This window comes from Engystomops pustulosus, chromosome 5 (assembly GCF_040894005.1).
Source record: "Engystomops pustulosus chromosome 5, aEngPut4.maternal, whole genome shotgun sequence".
Taxonomy (NCBI): Eukaryota; Metazoa; Chordata; class Amphibia; order Anura; family Leptodactylidae; genus Engystomops; species Engystomops pustulosus.
In genome coordinates this window covers 41,740,657-41,767,894 of record NC_092415.1, presented here as the reverse complement: position 1 = coordinate 41,767,894, position 27,238 = coordinate 41,740,657, and the positions used below count along the sequence as shown (strand labels likewise).

The following is a 27,238-nucleotide window of genomic DNA, read 5'->3' as shown; positions in this document are numbered from 1 at the left end:
CATGGCTTACATGGTGGTGGTATACATGGCTTACAGGGTGGTGGTATACATGGCTTACATGGTGGTGGTATACATGGCTTACATGGTGGTGGTATACATGGCTTACATGGTGGTGGTATATATGGCTTACATGGTGGTGGTATACATGGCTTACATGGTGGTGGTATACATGACTTACATGGTGGTGGTATACATGGCTTACATGGTGGTGGTATACATGGCTTACATGGTGGTGGTATATATGGCTTACATGGTGGTGGTATACATGACTTACATGGTGGTGGTATACATGGCTTACATGGTGGTGGTATACATGGCTTACAGGCTGGTGGTATATATGGCTTACATGGTGGTGGTATACATGGCTTACAGGGTGGTGGTATATATGGCTTACATGGTGGTGGTATACATGGTTTACATGGTGGTGGTATACATGGCTTACAGGATGGTGGTATATATGGCTTACATGGTGGTGGTATACATGGCTTACATGGTGTTGGTATATATGGCTTACAGGGTGGTGGTATACATGGCTTACATGGTGGTGGTATACATGGTTTACATGGTGGTGGTATATATGGCTTACATGGTGGTGGTATATATGGCTTACATGGTGGTGGTATATATGGCTTACATGGTGGTGGTATACATGACTTACATGGTGTTGGTATATATGGCTTACATGGTGGTGGTATACATGGCTTACATGGTGGTGGTATACATGGCTTACATGGTGGTGGTATACATGGCTTACATGGTGGTGGTATACATGGCTTACATGGTGGTGGTATACATGGCTTACATGGTGGTGGTATACATGGCTTACATGGTGGTGGTATACATGGCTTACATGGTGGTGGTATACATGGCTTACATGGTGGTGGTATACATGGCTTACATGGTGGTGGTATACATGGCTTACAGGATGGTGGTGGTATATATGGCTTACATGGTGGTGGTATACATGGCTTACAGGATGGTGGTATACATGGCTTACAGGATGGTGGTATACATGACTTACATGGTGGTGGTATACATGACTTACCATGTATAGGTCTTTCTGTGTGTACTGCCATAAACCGATGAATACAAAGCAACGACACCACATATTTCCGTGTCACGTGCACCTGGGGTGGTTCCAGGACCGAGATTCCGGTTACTATACAAAAAAGGTTACAGTGCAGTTGCATCTCCATCTTAAATGTTTTAACAAAATGTAACATAAAATGTAGCGCTATAGTACATACATGTCTCAGTATCTCATTATTTTTTTGTTATACAATGTTTTCTTTAGTATTCTCGTACAAAATTTGCAGAATGTGATTGAACAACAGAATCATTCTACATTACGGAGGAAGCGAAGATCCCTGCCAAAATATGACTATGAAGATTATCATCCCCTTGAAGAGGTATGTTCCTTCCATGGTCAACATTATCTCTGTCAGAACCTGTCACAACCGGGCTTGGCGCTAGTTGTCAGACTAGGTAAGTTGTGGCAAACTCACCCTGCGAAGTCCCTGTGGGTTATGGCCCTGCCTACAGCATATAAGCTGCCCTAACAAGGGCAAACTCACTGTCAGGAACCTAACTAAGGGTCCCTGAGTGACCCTACAAGATGACAGGGAAGTCTTACTTCATCTGGCAGCTGCTGGATGGTGGAGTGGACAGGTAACCAGAATACAGGAATAGACAGAAATGAAAACAAGTCTGAAACATGAAAGTGGGGTCACACTGGGAGGTAAACGACACTGACAGATACAGACAGACAAGCGGAGTCAAACAAACCAGGTCAAAACCAAAACCAAAGGTACAGAATTGTATGGCAAATAGAATAGCCGGTAGGCAAAGCAGAAGTCAGTACACAGAATAGCAAGAACCGCAAGAGCACTAGATACACAGAAAGACCAGCACCAGATGAAGGGGCTGGGCAGAATATAAGGCAGTAATGGACACTGCCTCCAGCTCTGACTGGCTCAGCAGTCCATCACTCAAACCGCAGCTGCAGGCAAAAAAGAGTACTAAGACACACCCAGCTTTCCCAGGATCAGAAATGGAGCTGTCAATCACAGGCAGCTCTTGGTGTGGTTTTCCAGCAAGAAGCCTGAAACCAGATCCCATCAGAACAATTTGTGAGTTCTAACAATCTCATTATTGAGACAAAGAAATCTCTTATTACACAACAATTTGACAAAATATTATACATAAACATAACTAGTTAATAACAACTAAATAAAAAAGTTTCAATTACTAAATCTTAGTAATGGTAGAAGGGAATCTGTCATCAGGTTTTCACTTATGAACCTAATGATAGGATCCTATAGCTTACAACCGGCAGAAACCATTCCTCAAAAAGTTTTCTGCTCTGTTGAGTAACAAATAAACTTCCTCAGGGACCTCTGGTTTCCTCCCACACTCCAAAAACATACTGGTAGGTTGATTAGATTGTGAGCCCCATGGGGATAGGGACTGATGTGACAAGCTCTGTGCAGCGCTGTGTAATCTGTGTGCACTATATAAATAACAGAATTATTATTCTTATTTAAAATGTACCTAAAATGATTCTTTAGTGTCTGGTAGGTGACAGGGCCCCCTGACAATGCTACCATGGTAGTTACGATCATGTCGATGAGGCCCCCTGACACTACGGGCCCCATAACGGCTGCCATGGCTGCTACCACTATAGTTACAATCCTGGCCACTAGAAGGGAGAGGAGGGAGATGAGGTTTCTGTTGATCCGTAAAAGGAATCACAGATAGAGTACTGAACTTAAAAACAGAAGCTCTTAGGGCTCATTCAGATGGGACATTATTGGTGCATTATTTTTTTTTCCCGCGTTTTGCTATGTTGTGGCCTTGTGCTAGAATTCAAGTTGCCTCCCCCTGGTTTGTAAAAAGCAATGTTAATATTCTTTGGTAATTTATTGAAATGGTGGTAAAGTATTGATTCATTGATTTCAGTAGGATATAACAAAATGTGATAAAGTGAAGACTTTCCCAATGCATTATAAGTGTATATCTCTGGTCGGCCTCTACTGCAGGTGAATGCGTCTGCATCCGACTTCTGCAAATACAGTAATAACATTCACAGCAGTATTAGGCGCCTAATGGACTCTAAATGTAGACTCTTCTGTTTTTGTCTACTCAGCTTTTGTTAACCACATTGATCATAGAGGAGTATTGACAAACTAGAACTTTCTCGCTCCTCATTCACCTGCTGGTGCACAAAGCCTTCTGCAACGCTACATGCAGAGCGACCGTCTATAAATACTGGAGATATGTCTACTGCACCGGAGACACCAAGACTAAAGGAAAAGTTATAGTCTACAATAGAAGCGGATGAAGGATGAAGGGGGTGACACAAGAGCTTACAGTCTATGAGGATGAGGGGGTGACACAAGAGCTTACAGTCTATGAGGATGAGGGGGTGACACAAGAGCTTACAGTCTATGAGGATGAGGGGGTGACACAAGAGCTTACAGTCTAGGAGGATGAGGGGTGACACAAGAGCTTACAGTCTATGAGGATGAGGGGGTGATAAAAGAGCTTACAGTCTATGAGGAGGAAGGGGGTGACACAAGAGCTTACAGTCTATGAGGATGAGGGGGTGACACAAAAGCTTACAGTCTATGAGGATGTATGGGTGACACAAGAGCTTACAGTCTATGAGGAGGAAGGGGTGACACAAGAGCTTACAGTCTATGAGGATGAGGGGGTGACACAAGAGCTTACAGTCTATGAGGATGAGGCGGTGACACAAGAGCTTACAGTCTATGAGGATGAGGGGGTGACACAAGAGCTTACAGTCTATGAGGATGTGGGGGTGACACAAGAGCTTACAGTCTATGAGGATGAGGGGGAGACACAAGGGCTTACAGTCTATGACGATGAGGGGGCGACACAAGAGCTTACAGTCTATGAGGATGAGGGGCGACACAAGAGCTTACAGTCTATGAGGATGAGGGGGCGACACAAGAGCTTACAGTCTATGAGGATGAGGGGGTGACAGAAGAGCCTACAGTCTATGAGGATGGGGGGGTTGATACAAGAGCTTACACTCTATGAGGATGAAGGGGGACACAAGAGCTTACAGTCTATGAGGATGAGGGGGTGACACAAGAGCTTACAGTCTATGAGGATGAGGGGGTGACACAAGAGCTTACAGTCTATGAGGATGAGGGGGTGACACAAGAGCTTACAGTCTATGAGGATGAGGCGGTGACACAAGAGCTTACAGTCTATGAGGATGAGGGGGTGACACAAGAGCTTACAGTCTATGCGGATGAGGGGGTGACACAAGAGCTTACAGTCTATGAGGGTGAGGGGTGACACAAGAGCTTACAGTCTATGAGGATGAGGGGGCGACACAAGAGCTTGCAGTCTATGAGGATGAGGGGGCGACACAAGAGCTTACAGTCTATGAGGATGAGGAGGTGACACAAGAGCTTACAGTCTATGAGGATGAGGGGGGTGACAGAAGAGCTTACAGTCTATGTGGATGAGGGGGTGACACAAGAGCTTACAGTCTATGAGGATGAAGGGGGTGACACAGGAGCTTACAGAATATGAGGATGAGGGGGTGACACAAGAGCTTACAGTCTATGAGGATGGGGGGGTTGATACAAGAGCTTACACTCTATGAGGATGAAGGGGGACACAAGAGCTTACAGTCTATGAGGATGAGGCGGTGACACAAGAGCTTACAGTCTATGAGGATGAGGGGGTGACACAAGAGCTTACAGTCTATGAGGATGAGGCGGTGACACAAGAGCTTACAGTCTATGAGGATGAGGCGGTGACACAAGAGCTTACAGTCTATGAGGATGAGGGGGTGACACAAAAGCTTACAGTCTATGAGGATGAGGGGGTGACACAAGAGCTTACAGTCTATGAGGATGAGGCGGTGACACAAGAGCTTACAGTCTATGAGGATGAGGGGGTGACACAAGAGTTTACAGTCTATGAGAATGAGGGGGTGACACAAGAGCTTACAGTCTATGAGGATGAGGGGATGACACAAGAGCTTACAGTCTATGAGGATGAGGGGATGACACAAGAGCTTACAGTCTATGAGGATGAGGCGGTGACACAAGAGCTTACAGTCTATGAGGATGAGGCGGTGACAACAAGAACTTACAGTCTATGAGGATGAGGGGGAGACACAAGAGCTCACAGTCTATGAGGATAAGAGGGTGACACAAGAGCTCACAGTCTATGAGGATGAGGGGGTGACACAAGAGCTTACAGTCTATGAGGATGAGGGGGTGACACAAGAGCTTACAGTCTATGAGGATGAGGGGGTGACACAAGAGCTTACAGTCTATGAGGATGAAGGGGTGACACAAGAGCTTACAGTCTATGAGGATGAGGGGGTGACACAAGAGCTTACACTCTATGAGGATGAAGGGGTGACACAAGAGCTTACAGTCTATGAGGATGAGGGGATGATACAAGAGCTTACAGTCTATGAGGATGAGGGGATGACACAAGAGCTTACTGGCTATGAGGATGAGGGGATGACACAAGAGCTTACAGTTTATGAAGATGAAGGGGTGACACAAGAGCTTACAGTCTATGAGGATGAGGGGGTGACACAAGAGCTTACTGGCTATGAGGATGAGGGGATGACACAAGAGCTTACAGTTTATGAGGATGAAGGGGTGAAACAAGAGCTTACAGTCTATGAGGATGAGGGGGTGACACAAGAGCTTACAGTCTATGAGGATGAAGGGTGACACTAGAGCTTACAGTCTATGAGGATGAGGGGGTGACACAAGAGCTTACAGTCTATGAGGATGAGGGGGTGACACAAGAGCTTACAGTCTATGAGGATGAGGGGGTGACACAAGAGCTTACAGTCTATGAGGATGAAGGGGTGACACAAGAGCTTACAGTCTATGAGGATGAGGGGATGATACAAGAGCTTACAGTCTATGAGGATGAGGGGATGACTCAAGAGCTTACTGGCTATGAGGATGAGGGGATGACACAAGAGCTTACAGTTTATGAGGATGAAGGGGTGACACAAGAGCTTACAGTCTATGAGGATGAGGGGGTGACACAAGAGCTTACTGGCTATGAGGATGAGGGGATGACACAAGAGCTTACAGTTTATGAGGATGAAGGGGTGACACAAGAGCTTACAGTCTATGAGGTTGAGGGGGTGACACAAGAGCTTACAGTCTATGAGGATGAAGGGTGACACAAGAGCTTACAGTCTATGAGGATGAGGGGGTGACACAAGAGCTTACAGTCTATAATGATAAGGAGGTGACACAAGAGCTTACAGTCTATGAGGATGAGGGGGTGACACAAGAGCTTACAGTCTATGAGGATGAGGGGGTGACACAAGAGCTTACAGTCTATGAGGATGAGGGGCTGACCCAAGAGGTATAAGAGCTTGTATAATGGTCCCCCATTTTTAATAAGGGAATGGAATAAAAATAATTTAATAAATAAAAATTCGGGTAGGGTGTAAAATGTCCTTGAATTTGCCTTGTTATGTGAAATCTCACCTGTATACCTATAAAAAATATCTCCTCTAAAGTCTTGTGAAAATGAGCAGAGAAGAGTTATATGTGTCTGAAATCAGTTACTTTTGGAGGCTGCGGGAGGGGGGGGGTTACTTTGGATGCCTAACTTTGGTTCTATAGAAGCTTGAATCATGCATGTGGTTATGTGATCTATAAAACAGCAGCTATGAGCAGTACGACATAGGCTTCCAATTAACTGTGCTTATTCTTGGAGTTCACAGAACTACAAGCCTGATGCAATATGAAAAATGATTCTCCTATCTATAATATGACACTATCAGCATGTTGAGAGATGCTATAGAACAGAAGATGTGGGCAATTAATTTGATACTTCGCCTGCAGCCTCTAATAGTGACTCATCTCATGCAAAATATGACTCTTCTCTGCTCATTTTCACATGACAGTCACGTTTTCACCTGACTTTTTTTGTAGGAAAATTTGTGAAAAATTGGACATTTCATTCTCTACCTGAGGGGGCTCCTAGATTAATGGGATAAAATGTGATGGCAGAGTCATTTGTATATGGTATATGTTAATTGCAAAGATGAAAAACTAGAAATAGCCTGTTAAATCAGAACATAAAAGTACTAATGTATTTGAAAGTGTGCATCTATATAACTGCATGGTTATAGAGAACATTATGTGATCTCCTTTCTTCCAGATTGTAAAGTGGATGCATCACATGAATAGAACTCATTCTAACCTTGTTCACATGTTTTCCCTGGGAACATCCTATGAGGGGAGACCATTGTATGTGCTCAAGGTGAGAGTACTAACCGGTGATACAAGCATTGATGTCCTTAGAATATTTCTGCTCTGAAGTGTTGGATGTTTCTATGTCTCACTACAAAAATAGGCAGATTTCCAAATACATTTATGAAGATTTTACTTTAGCTTAAAGCATAACCTCTTTAATCCTAATGGACATAACTATATGAAAGACAAGCGTATTTTTATATGGTGTTTTGTGCAATGGTTTTCTGAAATTGTTTCCCTCACATCTCTATAAAATCAACTTTATAATATCCTATGTGGCATCAGAGGGGACGTGTCCTGCTCACATCTATTCCTCCTGATGCCCACCAATCAGCACTTTATGTGTACTTTAACCTGTAGCATTTGCAAAGTTTACACCATGTATGTATCTGATCACATGAAATGCTGTAATTTTATGTGATCAGATGTATACATAAGGTTCGTGTTAATGTTATTGGGTAAGGAAATACAATAGATGACATCACCCTGGTCACATGACATGAAGTGTTCAATGATGTAACAGAACTCTCTCTCTCTGCCTCTCAACTTTTAAGAAAGGAAATGCTAAAAACATTTCACAAAGCATTTTCTACCACAAATAATAAGTAAACAGAGCTGTATGTGTCTGTAGTTGAATATTTGCAGACAAGTACTCGCCCCATACAGCAGCATTTCCTAGTAATAAGATCTGTCAAATACATAGGGGACCGCCTGTACTCTCTAAATTCTATATAGTGTAGTATAAGGAGAAATGTTAGAAATATAATCACTGAGGTTCTTCCTTCATTTTAGTGTCTCCCCTTGTAGGGTGCATTATGCCACAGGTACATTCATTTATAGTCATAGTTACCTGCAGGGATTTCCATACAAAACTTGATAGGAATTCTCTTTATTCAGTTGGGAGCTAAACCATCCTCTGCTAAGAAATCTTCCAAGAGAGAAGTGTGGATTGACTGTGGAATTCATGCCCGAGAATGGATTGGTCCGGCATTTTGTCAGTGGTTTGTAAAGGAGGTACAATATCTAGTTACCCATTCATGACATTTATCATGATACTACCCAATGGCCACAATATTCACTTTTTACAATGATCTTTTTATTTATAGGCTGTTACTACCTATAAGACTGATCCAGTTATGAGGAAAATCATGGACCTTCTCTACGTCTATGTGATGCCAGTGTTTAACCCGGATGGGTATCACTATAGCTGGACTCATGTAAGTATTTTAAAGATGGTCGTTGTGGAAGGTGGCCACCACTGGTTTGTCTTTATTCCCGATGAATACAGCCGTTTCATCATTTATCCAGATTTATCATTGAAAGGGCTTGAATAGTGATGGTTGTGTGGTAGTGGTAGTGTGATATGTGGTCCACTTTTAATGGAATTCTTAGATGTTAAAGGGAACCTACCTCCTCGTAGCGCATGCGCAGTAGCTCCAGCCGCGGAGATGTGGCCGCACAGCCACGGGCCTGTGTTCTGCGCATGCGCAGAAGGCCGGCTTCTTGTAGCTGCGTGCCGATGATCTCAGAGTAGGAGGAGTAAAGAGGCTACTGGGGCGTGGAGTAGCTGCGACGTGTAGCTTCATGTCCAGCTACTCCACACCCCATTAGCCGTTTCACAAAATTTACATATTAGGGTAATAAAGTTTTCAAAAAGATAGCAGGGATGTGAGGATTAGCTCTAAAAATTGCTATCCCCACATCCCATACATGCACCTACCTACTTTATAGGTAGAATGGTGATGGTAGGTTCCCTTTAAGGAGGACCTTTCACCAACCAAGGTCAATGTTTTTAGATCTTATCTGTCAGATGGGTGGAGCTAGACTGTCTGCTCTGTATTAGGATCACCTCTCTGACAGGAGAGAGACTAATTAGCATATTGGGTAGAAAACTTATTCTAACTGGGCTCTCTACTGTCCAATGGGTGTTCCTGGTCTGGAGAAGGCAGCCTGGCCCTTCCCATCTGACAGTAGAGATTAGAAAATACTGACATTTGTTACTCAGGAATGGCGGATGGGGCACTACATTCAGCGCAACCCAGGAACAAGGTGGACGTACAACTAGTTTTATGTTCTCTTCGGGGGCCTCTCGCACATCGATGATTAACTTAAGTTGGCTACAAAGTTTTCAAATATTGAATGTTCCACCTTGGTAACATTGGAAAGCTTTTAGAAAAATATTGCATACATCTATTTTCAGATTTTGGATCTGATGTGTATTTATAAAAGTATCCCCCTTTTCAACATTTTTCGTATACAGACAGTCCCCGGGTTACGTACAAGATAGGGTCCGAAGGTTTGTTCTTCAGTTGAATTTGTATGTAAGTCGAAACTGTATAATTGAAGTTCTAGACAATTTTTTTTCTTTTGCCCAGTGACAATACGAGTTTCAAAATTTTTGCTGTAATTGGACCAAGGATGATTAATAAAGCTTCATTACAGACATCTTACAGTTGATTATTGCAGCTTGGGACTATAGTAAAGCATCCAGAGAGCTTCACCAGAGGTCACAGTGGGCAGAGAGATCCATCTGTAACTATGGGTTGTCTGTAAGTCGGGTGTCCTTAAGTAGGGGACCGCCTGTATTCCAATTTTTGCCATCTGTCGCCAAAATTGAAAATATGCCAAATCAATTAAATTTTTCCTGGGGAATTCTGAATCTGCAATAAAAAACAATGGGGGTTTCCATTTAAGATTTGTTAAATTGCCCCCTGCCCCACCCCCCTTCTCAAATCCGATGTATATTTCACAAGTTATTCCACCGTCCCGACCAATTTGTTACACTCTGTTTATATATAGTTCAGATCCATGAATATATTATACACGCATTCTACATGTACTATGGCTACAGAAATTAATCAGACCCCTTTAAATTTCATTGCAGTGAATATGTAAGATCAAAACGTTATTTTTTTGCACATTACTGTATACTCTGCTCCCCATCGTGGGAGAAAAAAACAGAAATGTAGATATTTTTGCTAATTTATTAAACATTGAAATATCACATGGTTATAAGTAATCAGACCCTTTGCTCAGTACTGAGTTGAAGCACCTTTTGAGCCAGTACAGCCATGAGACTTGGGAATGATGCAACAAGTTTGCAGATCCCCTCCAGTTCCCTCAGGTTGGATGGTGAATGTTAGTGGAAGCCATTTCCACGTCTCTCCAGAGTTGCTCAATTGGGTTTAGGTCCACGCTCTGGCTGGGCCAGTCAGGAATGGTCACAGAGATGTTCTGAAGCCTCTACTTTGTTATTTTAGCTGTGTGCTTAGGGTCATTGTATTGTTGGAAGGTGAACCTTCGTCCCAGTATGAGGTCCAAATTCATCTTTCCTTCAATTGCATAGTCCTTCATAGTCTGGGAGTCCTTCATGTGTTTTTTTTTTTGCAAACTGTATGTGGCTTTTCATGTCTTGCACTGAGGAGAGGCTTCTGTCAGCACACTCTGCCATAAAGCCCCGACTGGTGGAGGCTGCAGTGATAGTTGACGTTGTGGAACTTTCTCACGTCACCCTACTGTATCTCTGGAGCTCAATCACAGTGATCCTGAGGTTCTTCTTTACCTATCTCACTAAGGCTCTTCTCCCATGATGGCCGGATAGCCAGGTCAAAAAAAGAGTTCTGGTTGTCTCAAACTCCTTCCAAGGATTGTGGAGGCCACTGAGCTCTTATTCTTTTGTAACCTTGACCAGATCTGTGCCTTGCCACAGTTTTGTCTCTGAGCTCCTTGGGCAGTACCATAGATCTCATGATTCTCATGTGCTCTGACATGCACTGTGAGCTGTGAGGTCTTATATAGACAGATATGTGTATTTCCTAAATAAGTCAAATCAGTTTAATTAAACACAGCTGGACTCCAATAAAGGAGTAGAGCCATCTCAAGGAGGATCAGAAGGCAATGGACAGCATGTGAGTTAAATATAAGTGTCGCGACAAAGGGTCTGAATACTTATGACCATGTGATAGTTCAGTTTTTCTTGTTTAATAAATTAGCAAAAATATTTACATTTATATTTTTCTTCTATCAAGATGCGGGCGCAGGGAACGTTAATGAGCAAAAAAAAAATTTTTTGATTTTACCAATTGGCTATAATGAAACAAAGAGTGAAACTATTAAAGGAATCTGAATACTTTCCGCACCCAATGTATTAATATTAGAACTCACGTGTGTTAAACGTTAGATCATTCTCTATGGAAACACCAGAAAATTGTGGTATCCTATGATACCTATATTAGCTGAATTCCTTTTCTGATTTATAAGTCTATTTCACACAGCATGTAGTTATTTCCACATAGAGCAGTTTCACATTGTTGACGGTTTTATGTAATTTCTCATTACTTACTCTATAGGAAACATACAATAGTAAAAATAATACATTTGTTATGTTAGCAGAATAACCCGATCGTATTGTGAAACTGCACACAATAAAGTGAATCGTAAAAAAAGGAAAAATAACGTAAAAAAGACAAGAAAAACAGAATCACTTGGGATAGAAAAAAAGAAAACATAATCAGAAGGTGGAGGATCTGGAAAGCTCTCTAAATTTTCATAACATTAAAAGGGGTATTCCTACGAAGACAAGTTTCTTATATGTACTCAGGATAACAAAATAACACATTCTCTAATTCACTGTTATAAACAAAAATGCAGCATTTCACAGATATAAGTCCAACCTGTCTCTATCGATCCTGGTGTACACAATTTCAGTTGCTCCTAGACACAACCCTGTAAATTCTGACTTAGGGTCGGGTGGACGCCATCTTGGATTTCTGTGTGAGATCGTGCAGATGAGATTTTTGTCTCTCTCTGCTCTGTGTACTGTAGCCACGCCCCCTGCATGGAGCACAGAGACACTGATCACGTCCTGCCAGGAGATCATGAGCAGAGAGAGAGGCTACAAACTAAAAGGAGATAAGTGATCCGGGGATAGGGGAGGCAGGCACATATCTGAGAGATGTAGCAGAACTCACAGTGTAACAGTCTGTCAGCCTCTCTCTGTCAGCCTCTGTGTAATCTCATGAATATCTGATCTGTTTCATCTCTTTCTATGTGTCAGTGTGTTAGTACAATGTCAGAAGCCAGATGAAAGTGTATATAATAATAATCTTTATTTATATAGCGCCATATTGTTACGTAGTGCTTTACAAATCATAGGGGACAAATACAAATATAATAAAACATGACAGAGCACAAACATTTGTATGGAAAAAAGGAGTGAGGTCCCTGCTCGCAAGAACTTACAGACTATGAGGATGAATGGGGTGACACAAGAGGTAAAAAGCTTATATAATGGTCCAGTCATTCTTCATAAGGGAATAGAACAAAATATAATATAATATAATATATAAAAGTGCTTGACCCAGTCATCAGCCGTCATCTTATAAACAAAGTCCGAGGTGAATGTGACTGCAGAGAAGCCTGGAGCTTGTTGTGTGGTGGTTGCTGGATAACAGATGAGAGGAGGACACATGATGGGTTAGTAAAGAGAGTTTAAACTTCATGCGGTTAGTGAGTGTGATAGATCTGCCTAAAGAGATGGTTTTTAGAGCACGTTTGAAACTTTGGAGGTTGGGTGTTAGTCTGATAGTCCGGGGCATATACACCTGTACCCTCATATTCGAACCACATTGTCACCCCACAGTCCTAGATGGATCATAATAGGGCACATTTACTTACCGGTTCCTTGGAGTTCACAGAAAGTGCATTGTCTGACAATCATGCACAGTGCTGCGATTCACTAAGATCATGCGCCCGATATCCTGCATGTGTCGCTTCCTCGCTCAGGTCCGCCGGAGTTCACCTTCTTCTTCCTGGTGCTTGTACTTGCGTTGTTTTGCAACACAATTTGAAAGTTAAATCCCGCACTCAGTCCAAATCAGTTGGATCGTCTGGGACTTATTACCACCTACCACTTCTAGCAGAGGTGAATATTTGTAGTTTTTTTCCCCTAATGGTTAATTTCCTTTAAATAATGAGCATTGTAGTTGGTATCGTAGTTAGAATCCCTTCACTTCAAAGACTTCTGACAACCCCTATAGCCTTCAATACCATGTTAGCAGTACTTGGTGATAATATAGGCAGTGTGGGCAATAGCCCATGACCACCCAAACCTCCTACCAAATTTTATACTGAAGAGGACCTTCATGTACTTCTGTTCTCTGCTACATTCTGGTGGATAGAGGGGGTTGTGCAGACATTTCTGTCATAAACACCCCCATAGCAGTAGTTGGAAGCATGGGCAGTTGTCCTTGGTACACACCCCTCCTACCACTGCTACTGGATGTGTTATTTCGCGGGGTCAAGTTGTATACAGTAATGCCAGAACAACCCTAACCATCCGCCTGAGGTCACAGCGACACCGTACCTCACAGAAAGTTACCGATCCTGTTGCCAGTGGGTCACGTGACTCATTGGTCCCAACGACTGTAAATAAACTTTAGCAGGGTAGGTAAGTTCTGTGAGTCATCCTGTTAGGGTCTTATTATGTTTTGTGATGATGGTCAACATTCTTAATAAAATTCACGGCTCACAATTACAAATAGATTTTTTAGAAAGACTCAATGATAAAATGGGGGAAAACTAATGCCGTTGCTGCTCGGTGAGCATCTTTGGTATTTGTGTACCTTTGCTCCTCTATTCTCTGGAGTTGTACCCAACTCAGTGGTGCCCACCAATCTTGTTCACATACCATAAAGCCATTTCAGGCAAACGCATTTACAAATGCAGCGCTAGCGTATGGGGGTGGGCCGTGGCTTATTCGCATATGCGTTCTACGGAAACACAAGGTATCGGTAACTAGCATTACCGGTATGTGTGACAGTACCCTAAATTAATAGTACCCCTCCCTCCCCCCCTTCACATGGAGTAAAATACTATACCTGCCCCACACCTGTAGAATTGGCCTTTACCAATAGAAATACCTTCCCGACAGATTTGCTGATTAAAGTAAAACTGTGTCACTTTGCAGGAAACAGACCAAAGGCTGTAGAGCATATAAGTGGCCATAAAACTATTACCCAACCATGAGTTCTGTGTAGTCAGGCTATAAATGGCCGGTAGTAAAAGACAAGTGTCGTCACCTGACAACATGAATGTTCATGACCCGCTTCATCGAATATGAATCCGACGCTTCCTCTGACCTTGTTCCAAGGTGACAAGAGGAAATAACTCCTTGTCAACACTGAAAATAATATGTTTATTTTTAGCTATTAAACAGTTTAATTCATTTATGTATAAACTCTGTATATGGATGTATGCAGCCAATTATCACTAATTAATTTTAACTGATTTTGTCAGCAGGCCAATTACCAACCCCCAGGAATTATTACCATCAAGCCTCATTAAATCTATGAACGAGGTCAATTCTGCTGAAATGAATTATCACAGACCATGTCTTCTGTCCGGAGTGTCTTGCTTTAATTATAGCCATAAATTATATAGTGTACGATATTTAGACAGAAAATGCCTTTATGTTTGTGTTTACATGTGTGCGTATTGTTACATATGTGTCTTTATCCAAGTCTTTATTACTGCTAAATATTGAATAAGTAAAAGGTCATTGAAGACCGAGTTATGGTTTGTCTTACCCTGGTGAAAATTAAAGACTTGCCGGAGGTTGATAGGGCCAGTGTAAATATATGATATATATTTTTGATCCATCCACATCTATGTGGCTGCCAAAGATCACTATTCTGGAGACCGCAGAGAATTGAATGAAGTGCTGGTCACACCAGTGTAGGGGGTCAATGACTTCGAGCTGGTCCCCTCCTTCGATGTATGGTGAATGGGAGTAAAAAGCTCTCAGACATCCCTGAGAACACGATAGAGCAGGCTGAGCGGTATGCTATTTTCTCCACCCACATGCTTCTCTCTGCTCTCTCTCTCTCTATTCACAATACAGAGAGCATCCTGTCAATCAGCAGTAGAAGGGTCGTCTGCTCATGAGGCGCACAGAGGTTGGCGGCAGCAGATTAACAATGATTTTACACACTAGAGCCAGACACCCACCCAACTAATGATGACTCTTCATCCCTCTGATTAGTAGCAACAACTTGAAATAGGATTTATTTTGTAATTTATGTAAATATTTTTTTTACTCATGCATTTAGGATCGTTTTTGGAGAAAAACTAGATCTAAAATGAGATTTAACTGCTATGGAGTAGATGCTAACAGGAATTGGAAAGTGAAGTTTTGTGGTAAGTATATGAAATTCCTTTCTATTAAATATATGTAGGATTGCTTGCAACACGAAATAATTGCACTGCTCTGCTCCTTTGCCTCACGTCTCCTTCTTCCCTCCCATATAGGTTGTAAGCCCTCGCAAGCAGGGTCCTCCTTCTTCTTGTTCCAGATCTCTGTAGTTTTGTATTTACATTTGTTGTCTTTATGTGATGTATGTGAACTCCTTACTGATTGGACAGCCCCATGGAATTAATGGTGCTCTATAAATGATTAAAGGAAACCTACCACTGCTCGCATGATGAAACCTACCACTGCTCACTATTTAATATATCAATACTGATGCTGGCACATACTTTGGTTAGGAACATCAACCTTTAGTTTAGCTAAAAAATCTATTTACCTACACATTCAAATGAGCCTTCGGTGCTACCCCTACGTCACTGGCCACCTTTCGTTCCCTTCCGATCGTTAATTATACACGCATCCTTCTTCTTATGAGCCCTCCCTCTGGTGTCGAGAGCTGTGACATCACAGTGCTCTTAAAAAAAGAAAAAAGACAGCAACCAAGCTGTTTGTTTGATGCACGCAGCCCAGAGTCCAAGTGTGCAGGACCCATAGTCCAAGACAAAAAGAGGAGAGAAGGCCACAGCATCCGATATGATACGATGATGATTTCAAGCGATTTTACGACTAGTATAGCAAATGAGGGCGTGGCTTCCCACCAAAAATAATGCTACAGTGCCAGCTCTCTGGCATAACCTAAGCCAACTGATAGGAGGTGCACAGTATCACTTGTACATCCAGCATCAGACACTATGATAAATCTGGTGCAGTATCCAACTCTGTACTGTCATACCGTACAACACTTTTGATAAATCTGCCCCAATTATTTATTTATGTTTTTAAAATCGGGGCAGATTATGGTTAACAATAATCATCAAAACGGATTGCCCTTCTGCCCTTCACTTTATGGGTTTCCTCTCATTGCAGAGAATACCAGGAAGCTAATCAATAGATCAGGGTGTCACTTCTGTAGCAATTGATAAGACAAATAGTAAAGGGGGTTGTCCCATCGTAGCAATGGGGCAGCCCATGCATGCGCGACCGACTGCTCCGTTCGTCTCATGATCCATGGGGGTTCCATTACTGAGATCCCCACCGATCAGGAAGTCATGCTTTATCCTGTAAATAAAGGCCTAACTTGCTACGATGGGACAATCCCTTTAACTAACTTCTTTATACATGTTTGAAAGAATCAGAATGTACGTGTAAATATAAGGTGATAAAACTAGAAAGATTAAAGCCTCTTTCTCTACTTATCAGGCTTTTTCTTCTCCCCCTTCCCTCCTTACTATTACTCTGAAATCTCTGATTTCTTTAACCCCAAAACAGGTTGTCGGCTAAATGCAACAAATAATATGTTTTCTATGTTACCACAAGTGCTCAGGATGCCCTGCAGATGTGCGCCAGCGTCTGTGATAAAACGTTTGTCAGATGAATTCACTTCTCATCTATCTTTATATTATGGTCAAATGCTACATTGTGGCTGCTTCTACCAATCAATATCTTCCCTCCATAATACATCATAGTGTTCCTTCTTTTTATACTTTAGAGGAAGGTGCATCATTTAATCCATGTGACAGTACTTATTGTGGACCATATCCTGAATCGGAGCCAGAGGTTAAGGCTGTTGCTCAATTTATCCATAAAAGACGAAAATTCATTAAAATTTACTTATCGTTCCATGCTTATGCTCAAATGATCCTGTACCCGTATTCATACCAGTATGATGCCATTCCAAATTACAAGTGTGTGGTAAGTCATGTTGGTGGAAGGGGGGGATTTATTGAAAGCTTTGCAATTGTTTCCTGGTGTAAAATTACAAATTTTGCATAAAACTGTAACTTTTTGACTTTTCATTTGTGTCAGTTTTCTTCACCATGAAAAGTTGTTTGAGTGTTTGGTGTGTTGGATGGGTGCTTCTGCAGATGTTGGATAATTGAAAGGGAACCTGTCATCAGCAATTGGTCTAATAAACCACTACCAGTTTATTGTCAAACAGCGTAACACCTTCTAGTTTTTGTTTCTTTCATGGTCCAATGTGATGGCATCAACTTTGAAGTGAGATGTCAATAGGTTGTATAAAGTCATGGAGGCAGAGAGTATAACACTGAAATCAAGGTGGGGAGCTCTCAACGCCTCCTTCTCTGTGATTGACATCATGCATTGGACTTCAGGAGATCTGGTTAGTGATGTCTCTGGATGCAGGACCATCAATTACAGTGAAAAGGGCTTTATGAGGAAAAGAGAGCTTGACTTCAGTGTTATAATCCCCACCCCCTTGACTTTATACAACCAATTGTATAACCAATCTCACTTCAAAGATCATTTTCTGGATGAGACCAACACACTAGGTCATGAAAGAAACATCTGGAAGGTGTTCAGCTGCTGGACAACATACTGGTAGTGGTTTATTAGGTCAATTTCTGCTGAAAGGATCCTTTTAAGCCAAATTGGTGTAAAACATCATAACTAACCTGGAATAAGTTTTATTTTGTGTCACATGCCTTGCTGCTTATGATAAATCCATGTAAATGTTTATTTTCATCATTTAAAAATTGCATTACACTAAATCCTATAATAAATCATATAAATGCTATAATAGCAAATACGCAAGGTGTATTATAAATTTACAAATATATTATATTATAAATAAATTATATATAATAAATATATATTATATTTTAAATAAACTTTATTATAAATATATGTATACATTTTTATATATATATAGCAATCAAAAAAGGCAGGCAGCACTCCAACGTGAGTGATTTTTATTGGAACAGGTAGCGACGTTTCGGTGTAATACACCTTTCTCAAGCCACCCTTGGAGGCATTGCACCCCCCCTTCTTAGGAGTTCTTTCACTGTGCGGACTTGAACTTTCTTCACTCTATATAAATATATATCACCATTAAGATTTTGTATAGTCAAAACCCGTTGCCCTGAGCAGGCCATACGTGTGTGCACTTTGTATATTTGTATCATGATGGAATAAAAAAATATTTAAACCCTCCTTTGGAGCGCTGGAAAGAATTCTTTGCTTCATATATATTATATAAACTTACAGTATTTCCTTTCTGATTTTTCTTTTATGGTGAACAGGAGTCAGCAGCACATAAAGCCGTCCAAGCTATAAATTCTGCTTATGGAATACGTTACAGACATGGTCCTGCAGCCACCACTTTATGTGAGTATAGAATGAGAAAACATTAGTCTGCCTGCACTATATAGTTTTTACAGCAGCAACACTCCACTTTTATACTTGAAAGACATATTACTAACCCAATTTTTTTGGATTGAATAAAAACTTTACTACCAGAAAACACACCATACATACAGTGTGCTTGGTTGCAGTGCAGACTGGGATATAGCACACAATGCATTAAGATGCACACACAGTATTACAGTGCAAAACAAAATATAGGCTAACTAATGCTATACATTACACTGCAAGCTACCCTAACATTCCTGTATATGTCCATCAAAACATGTCAATCAACAAAAGCATTATAGACCAACGACGTGAGAAGAGATAGGGGGGGCGAAATCACAGGTACAAAACTTTGTAAGATGGACACAACAAGGGGAGAGGGGAAGGAGAGGGGCACACACGCACTGGGGGAGGATGAGTACAAAATCTGGAGTTTACATCACGTTTTGAAACGCAATACAATAGCTGAGGAGAGGAGATTTGCCTAATTACATTGCAGTTGGCATTCCAATTTGTTAACACAATCAATTCAAAATGTGTTAACAAAACACAAAGGTCAACATGGTGTTAACACATGAGTCAACATCGCGTTAACAGTGCAAATGTTAACAGCAATGAAATTGGGCAAATCTCCCCTTCTCAGCTGTTGTATTGTGTTTCAAAACGTAATGTTATCGCCATGTGTGAACACAACCTCAGGTACACAAGATCCCGCTGTGGAGCGACTTGTTCTGATAAAGCTTCTGTTTCTTTATTCTCTAAAAACGTGTAAGTGACAAATGGCAGAAATTGATGTGCGGGCAGACTGTACAAAAGGTGTTTCAATATAAAATCTTACTCATATGCTATCGCCTGCCAGTCTTAAACCATGGCTCTGACAGACGTGGACAAGACCTGTGCCTGTGGACCAAGCCATCGTTACGCTCAGTCAGTCAGGTCCTGATGGAGTAACTCTGCATGAGCAGCTGACCTTGGGGTGTCCTGACCCCAATGCAGAGATCCCTCTAATTTTTCCATTCTGCCCAATACATTGTATAAGCCAAAATGCTGAAAAACCGTTTTGCAATTTGTTGGCTAGCAGCATAGACTTTATTCTGCTTCTCCTGACAGCAAGTGATGGGATGCTGTGTATGGATTTATATACACTGTCTTGTTACTCTCCATACTTACATGAGGGCCAGGGGAAAAAAAACTAACTTACTTAAGGAGAATTTGCCATCAAAGACCGCCTTTGCAGGTGTACAAGAACTTAAAGAAAGTCTACCATTTGATTTCATGCATTATGAATTGAACATACCTTGAGAATGCTTTAGCTACACTGATGCATGCACATATCTAGTTTAATCGCTAAGCTGAGTGGTTTTGCTGAAAAAAGAATTATAGAATTCGGGATAATGAGTCTCTGTCGTTCCTTTGCCTGGCTCAGCGCCTCTCCTCTTACACTGCTCAGGAGAATGATGTAATCACTGACAGGCAGAAGTAATCAATCACTGCAACATCCCCGAACTGCTGTGTATGTGTGATCCAGCTCATTGAGTAGTCCTTTCTGGAACAGTGCAGACAGCTCCTGTCATGTGTTTATGTACTGCATATGTACAGCGATCCAGCTTTCCCAAGTTCTGAATGTCATTATTGTGGTGACATCACTGCCTCTGACCATGTGACCTGCCTAATTTACATAATAAAGAAATGATGATTTTATAATGGTTAATGTATGAATTGACTAGATTAAGGTCGGGATGGATCCTTGTGAGCTGCTCCAACAGGTAGTAGTAACAGGACAATGACACAGACCTGATGACAGGTGTCCTTTAAAGTCAAGCATGTTCTGCTGGGGACTCTGGGAAGGAATTATGTATATACAGCAGGTATACAAGTCCAATGTATTATTACAGCACATCGAGGAGCCAACTTTTCATGCTCTTTAGGTTGCTGCAACGCTGGACTTGTAGCTTAAATTTAGGCCAGCATATAAGATGACAGATCCGCTTTATTTACACAAAACCAGAAAAAAAACCCTTTAAGCCGTGATACATGAATGATAATGAGCTACCTGACACACATTTCTAAGCTATTACTTATGCAAGCAGTACCTCATGAGCTCTGAGATAATGAGAACCACAGCGGAGGTAGCAATGGAAGGGATGGAAAATTTTCATAGCTTCAAATCTGTATTAGAGAAAGAATATTTTTATATATGACAAAAACTCATCTTAATTATCAAGTACTTTATTGCATTTACTGAGAAATTACAGGCTTTGTCCAGTCACATATGTACATTGTATGAAACCCACTTCATGAGATACAGTGATTTTATGACCTACAAGCGGATGATACACTTCTAGGTATAAGTAGATACAATGACATACTTGTATTAGATGCAATTACATATGATACACAGATTGTCAGGTCCTGCCTGGCATAGGATTGCCCTATAAGAGCAAGCTATAGGCAGTGTGCAGGCGTGGGCAGCCCACTCTGCTAATTGCCACAGCCCCCTTCATGCCCTTCCTCGCCCACTTGGTATGAAGGTGACATAAGGGAGATAATATTGTGACTTTTTTCAGAAAACAGCAGTACAAGCCCTGATAAAGCTGCTCTAATGAGCTACAATCCGCAGAATACAAATCATATAGAATCTGTGATCATAAAATGATTGCATAAAATCTAGTTTGTTCCAATACAAAGTATGTCTGCAATTATTGTATGGCATTCACTTAAAGATGATTTTATGATACATAATGTGTGCTCATACCATGACTGCATGAGATACAATTACATCTGGAACAATGGGGAAGATATTTCTGAAGTATCCGAAAACAGAACTGTTCTAGTTGCCCATGGTAACCAATCAGAGCTTACCTTTCTTTTTACCAAAGCTGTTTATTAAATCAAAGCTGAGCTCTGATTGGTTACCATGGGCTGCTAGAAAAGTTCTGCTCTCAGACACTTTTGGAAAATCTCCCTGTATGAATGTAAGAGGAACAAAGGAATCAACTTGTTCCAATACATTGATTGTGTGAGACTGAAACCTTATGAGAGCACAGATGATACAATGATTGTGTAATATGCAGATGATACAATCACAGATGATATGATTCAGAATGTGTGATCATACAATGACTGCATGAGATACAATTAGATCTGGAACAGTGGGGGCGATTTATCAGAAATGTCTGGGAGCAGAAATGTTCTAATTGCCCATGGCAACAAATCAGAACTAAGTTTTCATTTTCCCACAGCTGTTTATAGAATGAAAGCTGAGCAGTTTTGCCTCAGACACTTCTGATGAATCTCCCCCCAATGATTGTATGATCTACAACTGGAACTGTTAGGGCCCATGCACATGAACGTATGGGGGACGTTTATACGGACGCAAATTTAAGGTCGCACATGCGTCCCCCATAGTTGTCTACGGCGCCCGGGCTCGGTACGGTGAGCACAAAAAATATAGAGCATGCTCTACTAGATAGAGCCGTGCGCCACTATTCTTTATGGAGAGGGGAGGGGCGAGCTGCATTCACTTCTCCTCTCCAGCACGCCCGACATGTGCCTGCCCCAGCCGTAGCCGTGCGGGCACACGTTTGTGGGCCCTTACCATGACTGAATGAAATACAATAACTTCCAATTCAATGGGGGAGATTTATCAGGGCTTATACAACCTTGTATAAACCCTTGATTGTTTTCTGGCATACAATCCATGAAATAATCCCAATACCGTGTGAGCCGCTGTAATTGTGTTTACGCTAGCGCGTTGCGTCCGCCAGTTACATCAGGAGGCCAAAGCTTCTTGATGTATTCAGCGGCTGTAAAGGGGCAGGGTTTTATCATACATTGGCGCATGAAGCACGGAGTGTGATAAATCTCTCTGATTGTTTCTCATACAAACAGAGATCATACAATTGTTGTATGGTATACAATCAGATTGTATGAGATACAATTAGATTTTCTACAATGATTTTCCGAGATCAATGATACAATTAGATATGTTACAATAATTACACCAGATACAATTAGAATAAGTTTCCAGGACTTCACACAGACGCGGAGGTGTCTCATTCCCTACTTGTCATTTTCAGCAAATAACAATAACAGCTTTCCACCAATTACTTGTCTGCTAATTCATGAATATGTATCTTTTCTTTCAGATCTGAGTTCTGGCAGCTCCATGGACTGGGCTTATGATATTGGCATCCCATATGCATTTGCATTTGAACTCCGTGACACTGGATATTATGGATTTCTTCTACCTGATGGTCTAATCCGGCCAACTTGTATAGAAACGACGCTAGCTGTTAAAAATATCACCATGCACTTGCTGAGGAAATGTCGCTAGTGAGATGTTGTAGAGAGATTTTTTTTTTTTTGTCTTTGTAGCACCATGTTATAATATAGTTTATACGTTGTTGCTATTCATGAAATATAAAATATTAACAAATGTTGCCCTCATGCATTGAAATTAGAACTTCTTACAATATGATATGTGCGTTATATTCCCAATCGTCAGTATTTCTGATCTACATATGTTGCATTCAGCTCCTAATGAAGGGTCAGGGTAACCACTGCTGATGTAAATGGATGAACTGTGAGTTTACTTTGAATTTTCCATGAATTTCCTATATTCTGGTGAAGAGCTGTACATCTATGGCAGTCAATTGTGTGGCCATTGGTATATATTATTGGCATTAATACGGACATGTGATAAATACATAATAGCAACAGCCAATGACCAATGTGATATATACATAAGGCTAAGTGCACACTGCACTCAGCATATAGGCTATATGTCTCTAGGGCCATTCTTTAGTCAGAGGCCAGAAGAATGTGCCTTTGGCCTGGGTCTAGCCGATACATGTCATCAGCAGACTGTGTTTTCCTCCATAGAGTCTCCTGTAGTAAAACATACATTGGGGAGGTGTATCAATCTGTCTACACCAGAAAACTGGAGTATTTGTACTGTAGATGGGACCTAATAGATGAAAGATGCCACCATGTGGTCCTTGTTAATGCCAAAAAAACATGATAAAGGGAACTTAAATATATAATTAAATCTGCCAGCAGTATATTAAATAGAAAACTACACATCAGTCAGCTCCTCCTGCTCTACAATATGCTGCTTGTACATAGGACACTTTGTACAATTTTCTTTGTTCCTCATGGTGTATAACCAGATCCCTCTAGATAGGACACAATGGCGCTCATTTACTAAGGGTCCGCGGACCGCACAAACCTTGGATACTCCGACGATTACCGATTTGTTCTGCATTTAAAAGGGTATTATGGCGCATATGATCAGATTTTGGAGCATTTCATGTGACACAAATCGGGGGCCGGACGATCCGATGGATTTAGACTGAGCGCGGGATTTAACATTTAAATTGTGTCACAAGACAATGCACTTACATACATCAGGAAGAAGATGGTGAACTCTGGCGGACATGAGCAGGAAAGCAGGAAATCTTAGATCTTAGTGAATCGCGCCGGAGTCCATGATCGTTGGACAACGCACAGCAGGGATCGTGGCAGGACCGGGTAAGTAAATGTGCACCAATGTACAATCTGCACAAAGAGCTCCTGAATGACACCAGGGATGAAACCGTAGATCTGAACAAGTTAGGAATGGTCGACAGGACAATAAGGAAGAAGCTGCGTGAGATGGCATCAACTGTTAATGCAATTATTATAAAATGGAGGAAACACCTGATGACTGACAATCTTCAGCCTTGGGCCATGCAAGATCTAGCCTTGTAGGGTAAGAATAATTGAAAGGTCAGGAATCGGCTCAGAACTGCACAGTAGGACCTGGTTAATGACTTCAAGCAAGCTGGGACAACAGTCTCAAAGATATCCATTAGGGTGATGGCACACGTTCAGTTTTTCAGATGCAGTTTTTGAAACCAAAAGCAGTTGTGGATGATAATGGGTGAGACCAATAACTGAAAGGTGCTGCTCCTCCTCCTACTTTTACTCCATTCCTGGTTTGGGCATCAAAAACTGCATCTGAAAAACTGAACGTTTGACATCACCCTTAGTAACACACTAAACTGTCATGATTGAAATCCTGCACACAAGGCCCCCTGCTCACACCAGCACATGGCCAGACTTGTTTTAAGTTCACCAATGACCATCTGGATGATCCAGAGGGGCAATGGGAGAAGGCAATGTGGTCAGAAAGTGGAACTTTGTGGTATCATCTCCACTCTCCATGTCTGGAGAAGGCAAAAGGATGGCTAACCGTGAAGCATGGGGGTAGAGTGTGCTTTTCTTCAAAGGGAACAGGACCACAGCACCTTCCTGAAGGAAGGATGGGGCCATGTATCTTAAGGTTGTGGCAAACAATCTCCTTCCCTCATAAAGGGAATTAAAGAAGGGCATGGCAAGGACCCAAAACATACAGCCAGGTCACACTAAGGACTGTCTTCCTAAGAAGCATTTGAAGACCCTAAAGTGGCCTAGAGACCTGAATCCAAACATTTTACTTTTTTTTTTTTTTGGGGGGGGGGGGGGGGGTTAAATTTAATATTGCCCTGGAACAGCCCCGAAACCTTAAAGATCTGCATAGGAGTTGGCCAAAATCTGTTCCGTAGTGTGTGAAACTACAGAAAACATCTGACCTATAATTGCAAAGTTCTATTATACTACTGTATCAAATACCTTTTTCATGCAATAAAATGCTAATTATTGGTGATTTTCTCCATTATTTTTAATTCTGTCTCTCACAGTCCAATTGTAACTACCATATAAATTACACACCTCTCAAGGTGGGAGAACATGCAGAAACAGTAGTGCATCAAACACTTATCTTCTCTACTGTTACTTACTACCTGGTTGATATTGTTACTATAAACTTCACCTTTGAGACCTCTCAGAAACTGATATCTCTTATCAGCTCATGCAGAAGAGCAGCGAGTGCCTGCGCTGTCAGTAGAACGTCTTCAGATTCCTCTCCTATGACTATTTGTTGAATGAACTGGATTGTTACAATGATGGAGTCCTGTGGCAGCGGCTTTGGACATTTCAGCAGGTCCGGAAGATCTAAGATTAGATACTTCTCCTTGTTACTGTGCTCCTGCACGAGGCCCAAATATTGTTCTATATCTGAGGATCATTATGTGAAGCAGATAAAATAATAAAGGACAATTACAATTCACAGATGTTCTTTCTCTTCTGGGCTTCCATGGTAACTGAACCGTGAATAATATAATCTAATACTGTAGTGTAAGTTACTATGAGTAATACTCCAGACTGGGAACACATCACATTTTGACATATTTTAACTGTAGATTTCACAAGAGACTTAAAACACAGGATTTACACACAAGTCTGACCTGGTGTATAATTCTACTACAGCCTGTGCCAGGATCCTGATCTATAGCACCTGATCTATAGCAAATGTGTATAGTGTTAGCGTCAGGGGCATAACTGCAGTAGTAGCAGCCGCTACGGGACCCAGTGTCAGGGGGCCCCATCATCCGTCCTGCTACACTGAAGAATGGAGGATGCACCATTATATACATATTTCACCCACATTGTGTTAAATCTACAAGAGAGTACATTGACAGTGAGTACATATGTGCGTATAAATGTATGGCGGGTGTATATGTGTTTAGATTCTCCCTGTGTATTCTGTATGGGTGTATGTGTGTGTATGTCTGTATGTGGTATTGTATGTAAATATGGTGCATATAATACTGTATGTGTGTGTTTATACTATATAGATGTGTGTATATATGGTGAGTTTATAAACTGTATATGTATATATACTTTATATATATACTATGATGTATATATACTATGTGCTTGTATATTTTATGTTTAAATAATGTATGTGAGTATGTGCATACATTGTATGTGTGTATAAAAAGTGTATAAACGGTATGTATTAGTCTAAATGTATATACACTACCACTCAAAAGTTTGGGGTCACCCAGACAATTTTGTGTTTTCCATGAAGACACATACCATATATACTCGAGTATAAGCCAAGTTTTTCAGCACAATTTTTGTGCTGAAAATTCCCCACTCGGTGTATACTCCGGTATATAAAAAAAATAAACTGAGGACTCACCATCCCGACACCCTGGGCGGCTCCTCTTCTATCTTCAAGTGTGCGGGCTTCAGATCCGCGACAGCGCCTCTTCTTTCTTCATGCGAATAGAGGAGGCTATACACTACGGGGGCAGGCTATACACTACAGGGGGCAGGCAGGCTATACACTACAGGGGCCTGGCAGGCTATACACTACAGGGGGCAGGCAGGCTATACACTACAGGGGCCTGGCAGGCTATATACTACAGGGGGCAGGCAGGCTATACACTACAGGGGCCTGGCAGGCTATATACTACAGGGGGCAGGCAGGCTATACACTACAGGGGGCTGCCAGGCTATATACTACAGGGGGCAGGCAGGCTATACACTACAGGGGGCAGGCAGGCTATACACTACAGGGGGCTGGCAGGCTATATACTACAGGGGGCAGGCAGGCTATACACTACAG

The 27,238-nt window shown here is 41.6% G+C and overlaps 1 protein-coding gene across 2 annotated transcripts in view; it reads left to right on the top strand.

The window, feature by feature from the left end:
* The window catches only part of CPA6 (carboxypeptidase A6), an 80,231-nt gene extending 55,024 nt beyond the window's left edge, over window positions 1–25,207 (top strand). For both annotated transcript variants that reach the window (XM_072151741.1, XM_072151742.1), the window contains 8 exons: window positions 1,295–1,409; window positions 7,192–7,293; window positions 8,184–8,300; window positions 8,393–8,503; window positions 15,395–15,482; window positions 17,081–17,283; window positions 18,633–18,717; window positions 22,890–25,207. In XM_072151741.1, the coding sequence (XP_072007842.1) occupies window positions 1,295–1,409; window positions 7,192–7,293; window positions 8,184–8,300; window positions 8,393–8,503; window positions 15,395–15,482; window positions 17,081–17,283; window positions 18,633–18,717; window positions 22,890–23,077 (1,009 nt within the window). In that variant the 3' untranslated portion in view covers window positions 23,078–25,207. The remainder of the gene's footprint in view (window positions 1–1,294; window positions 1,410–7,191; window positions 7,294–8,183; window positions 8,301–8,392; window positions 8,504–15,394; window positions 15,483–17,080; window positions 17,284–18,632; window positions 18,718–22,889) is intronic.
* Window positions 25,208–27,238: the final 2,031 nt, after the last annotated feature.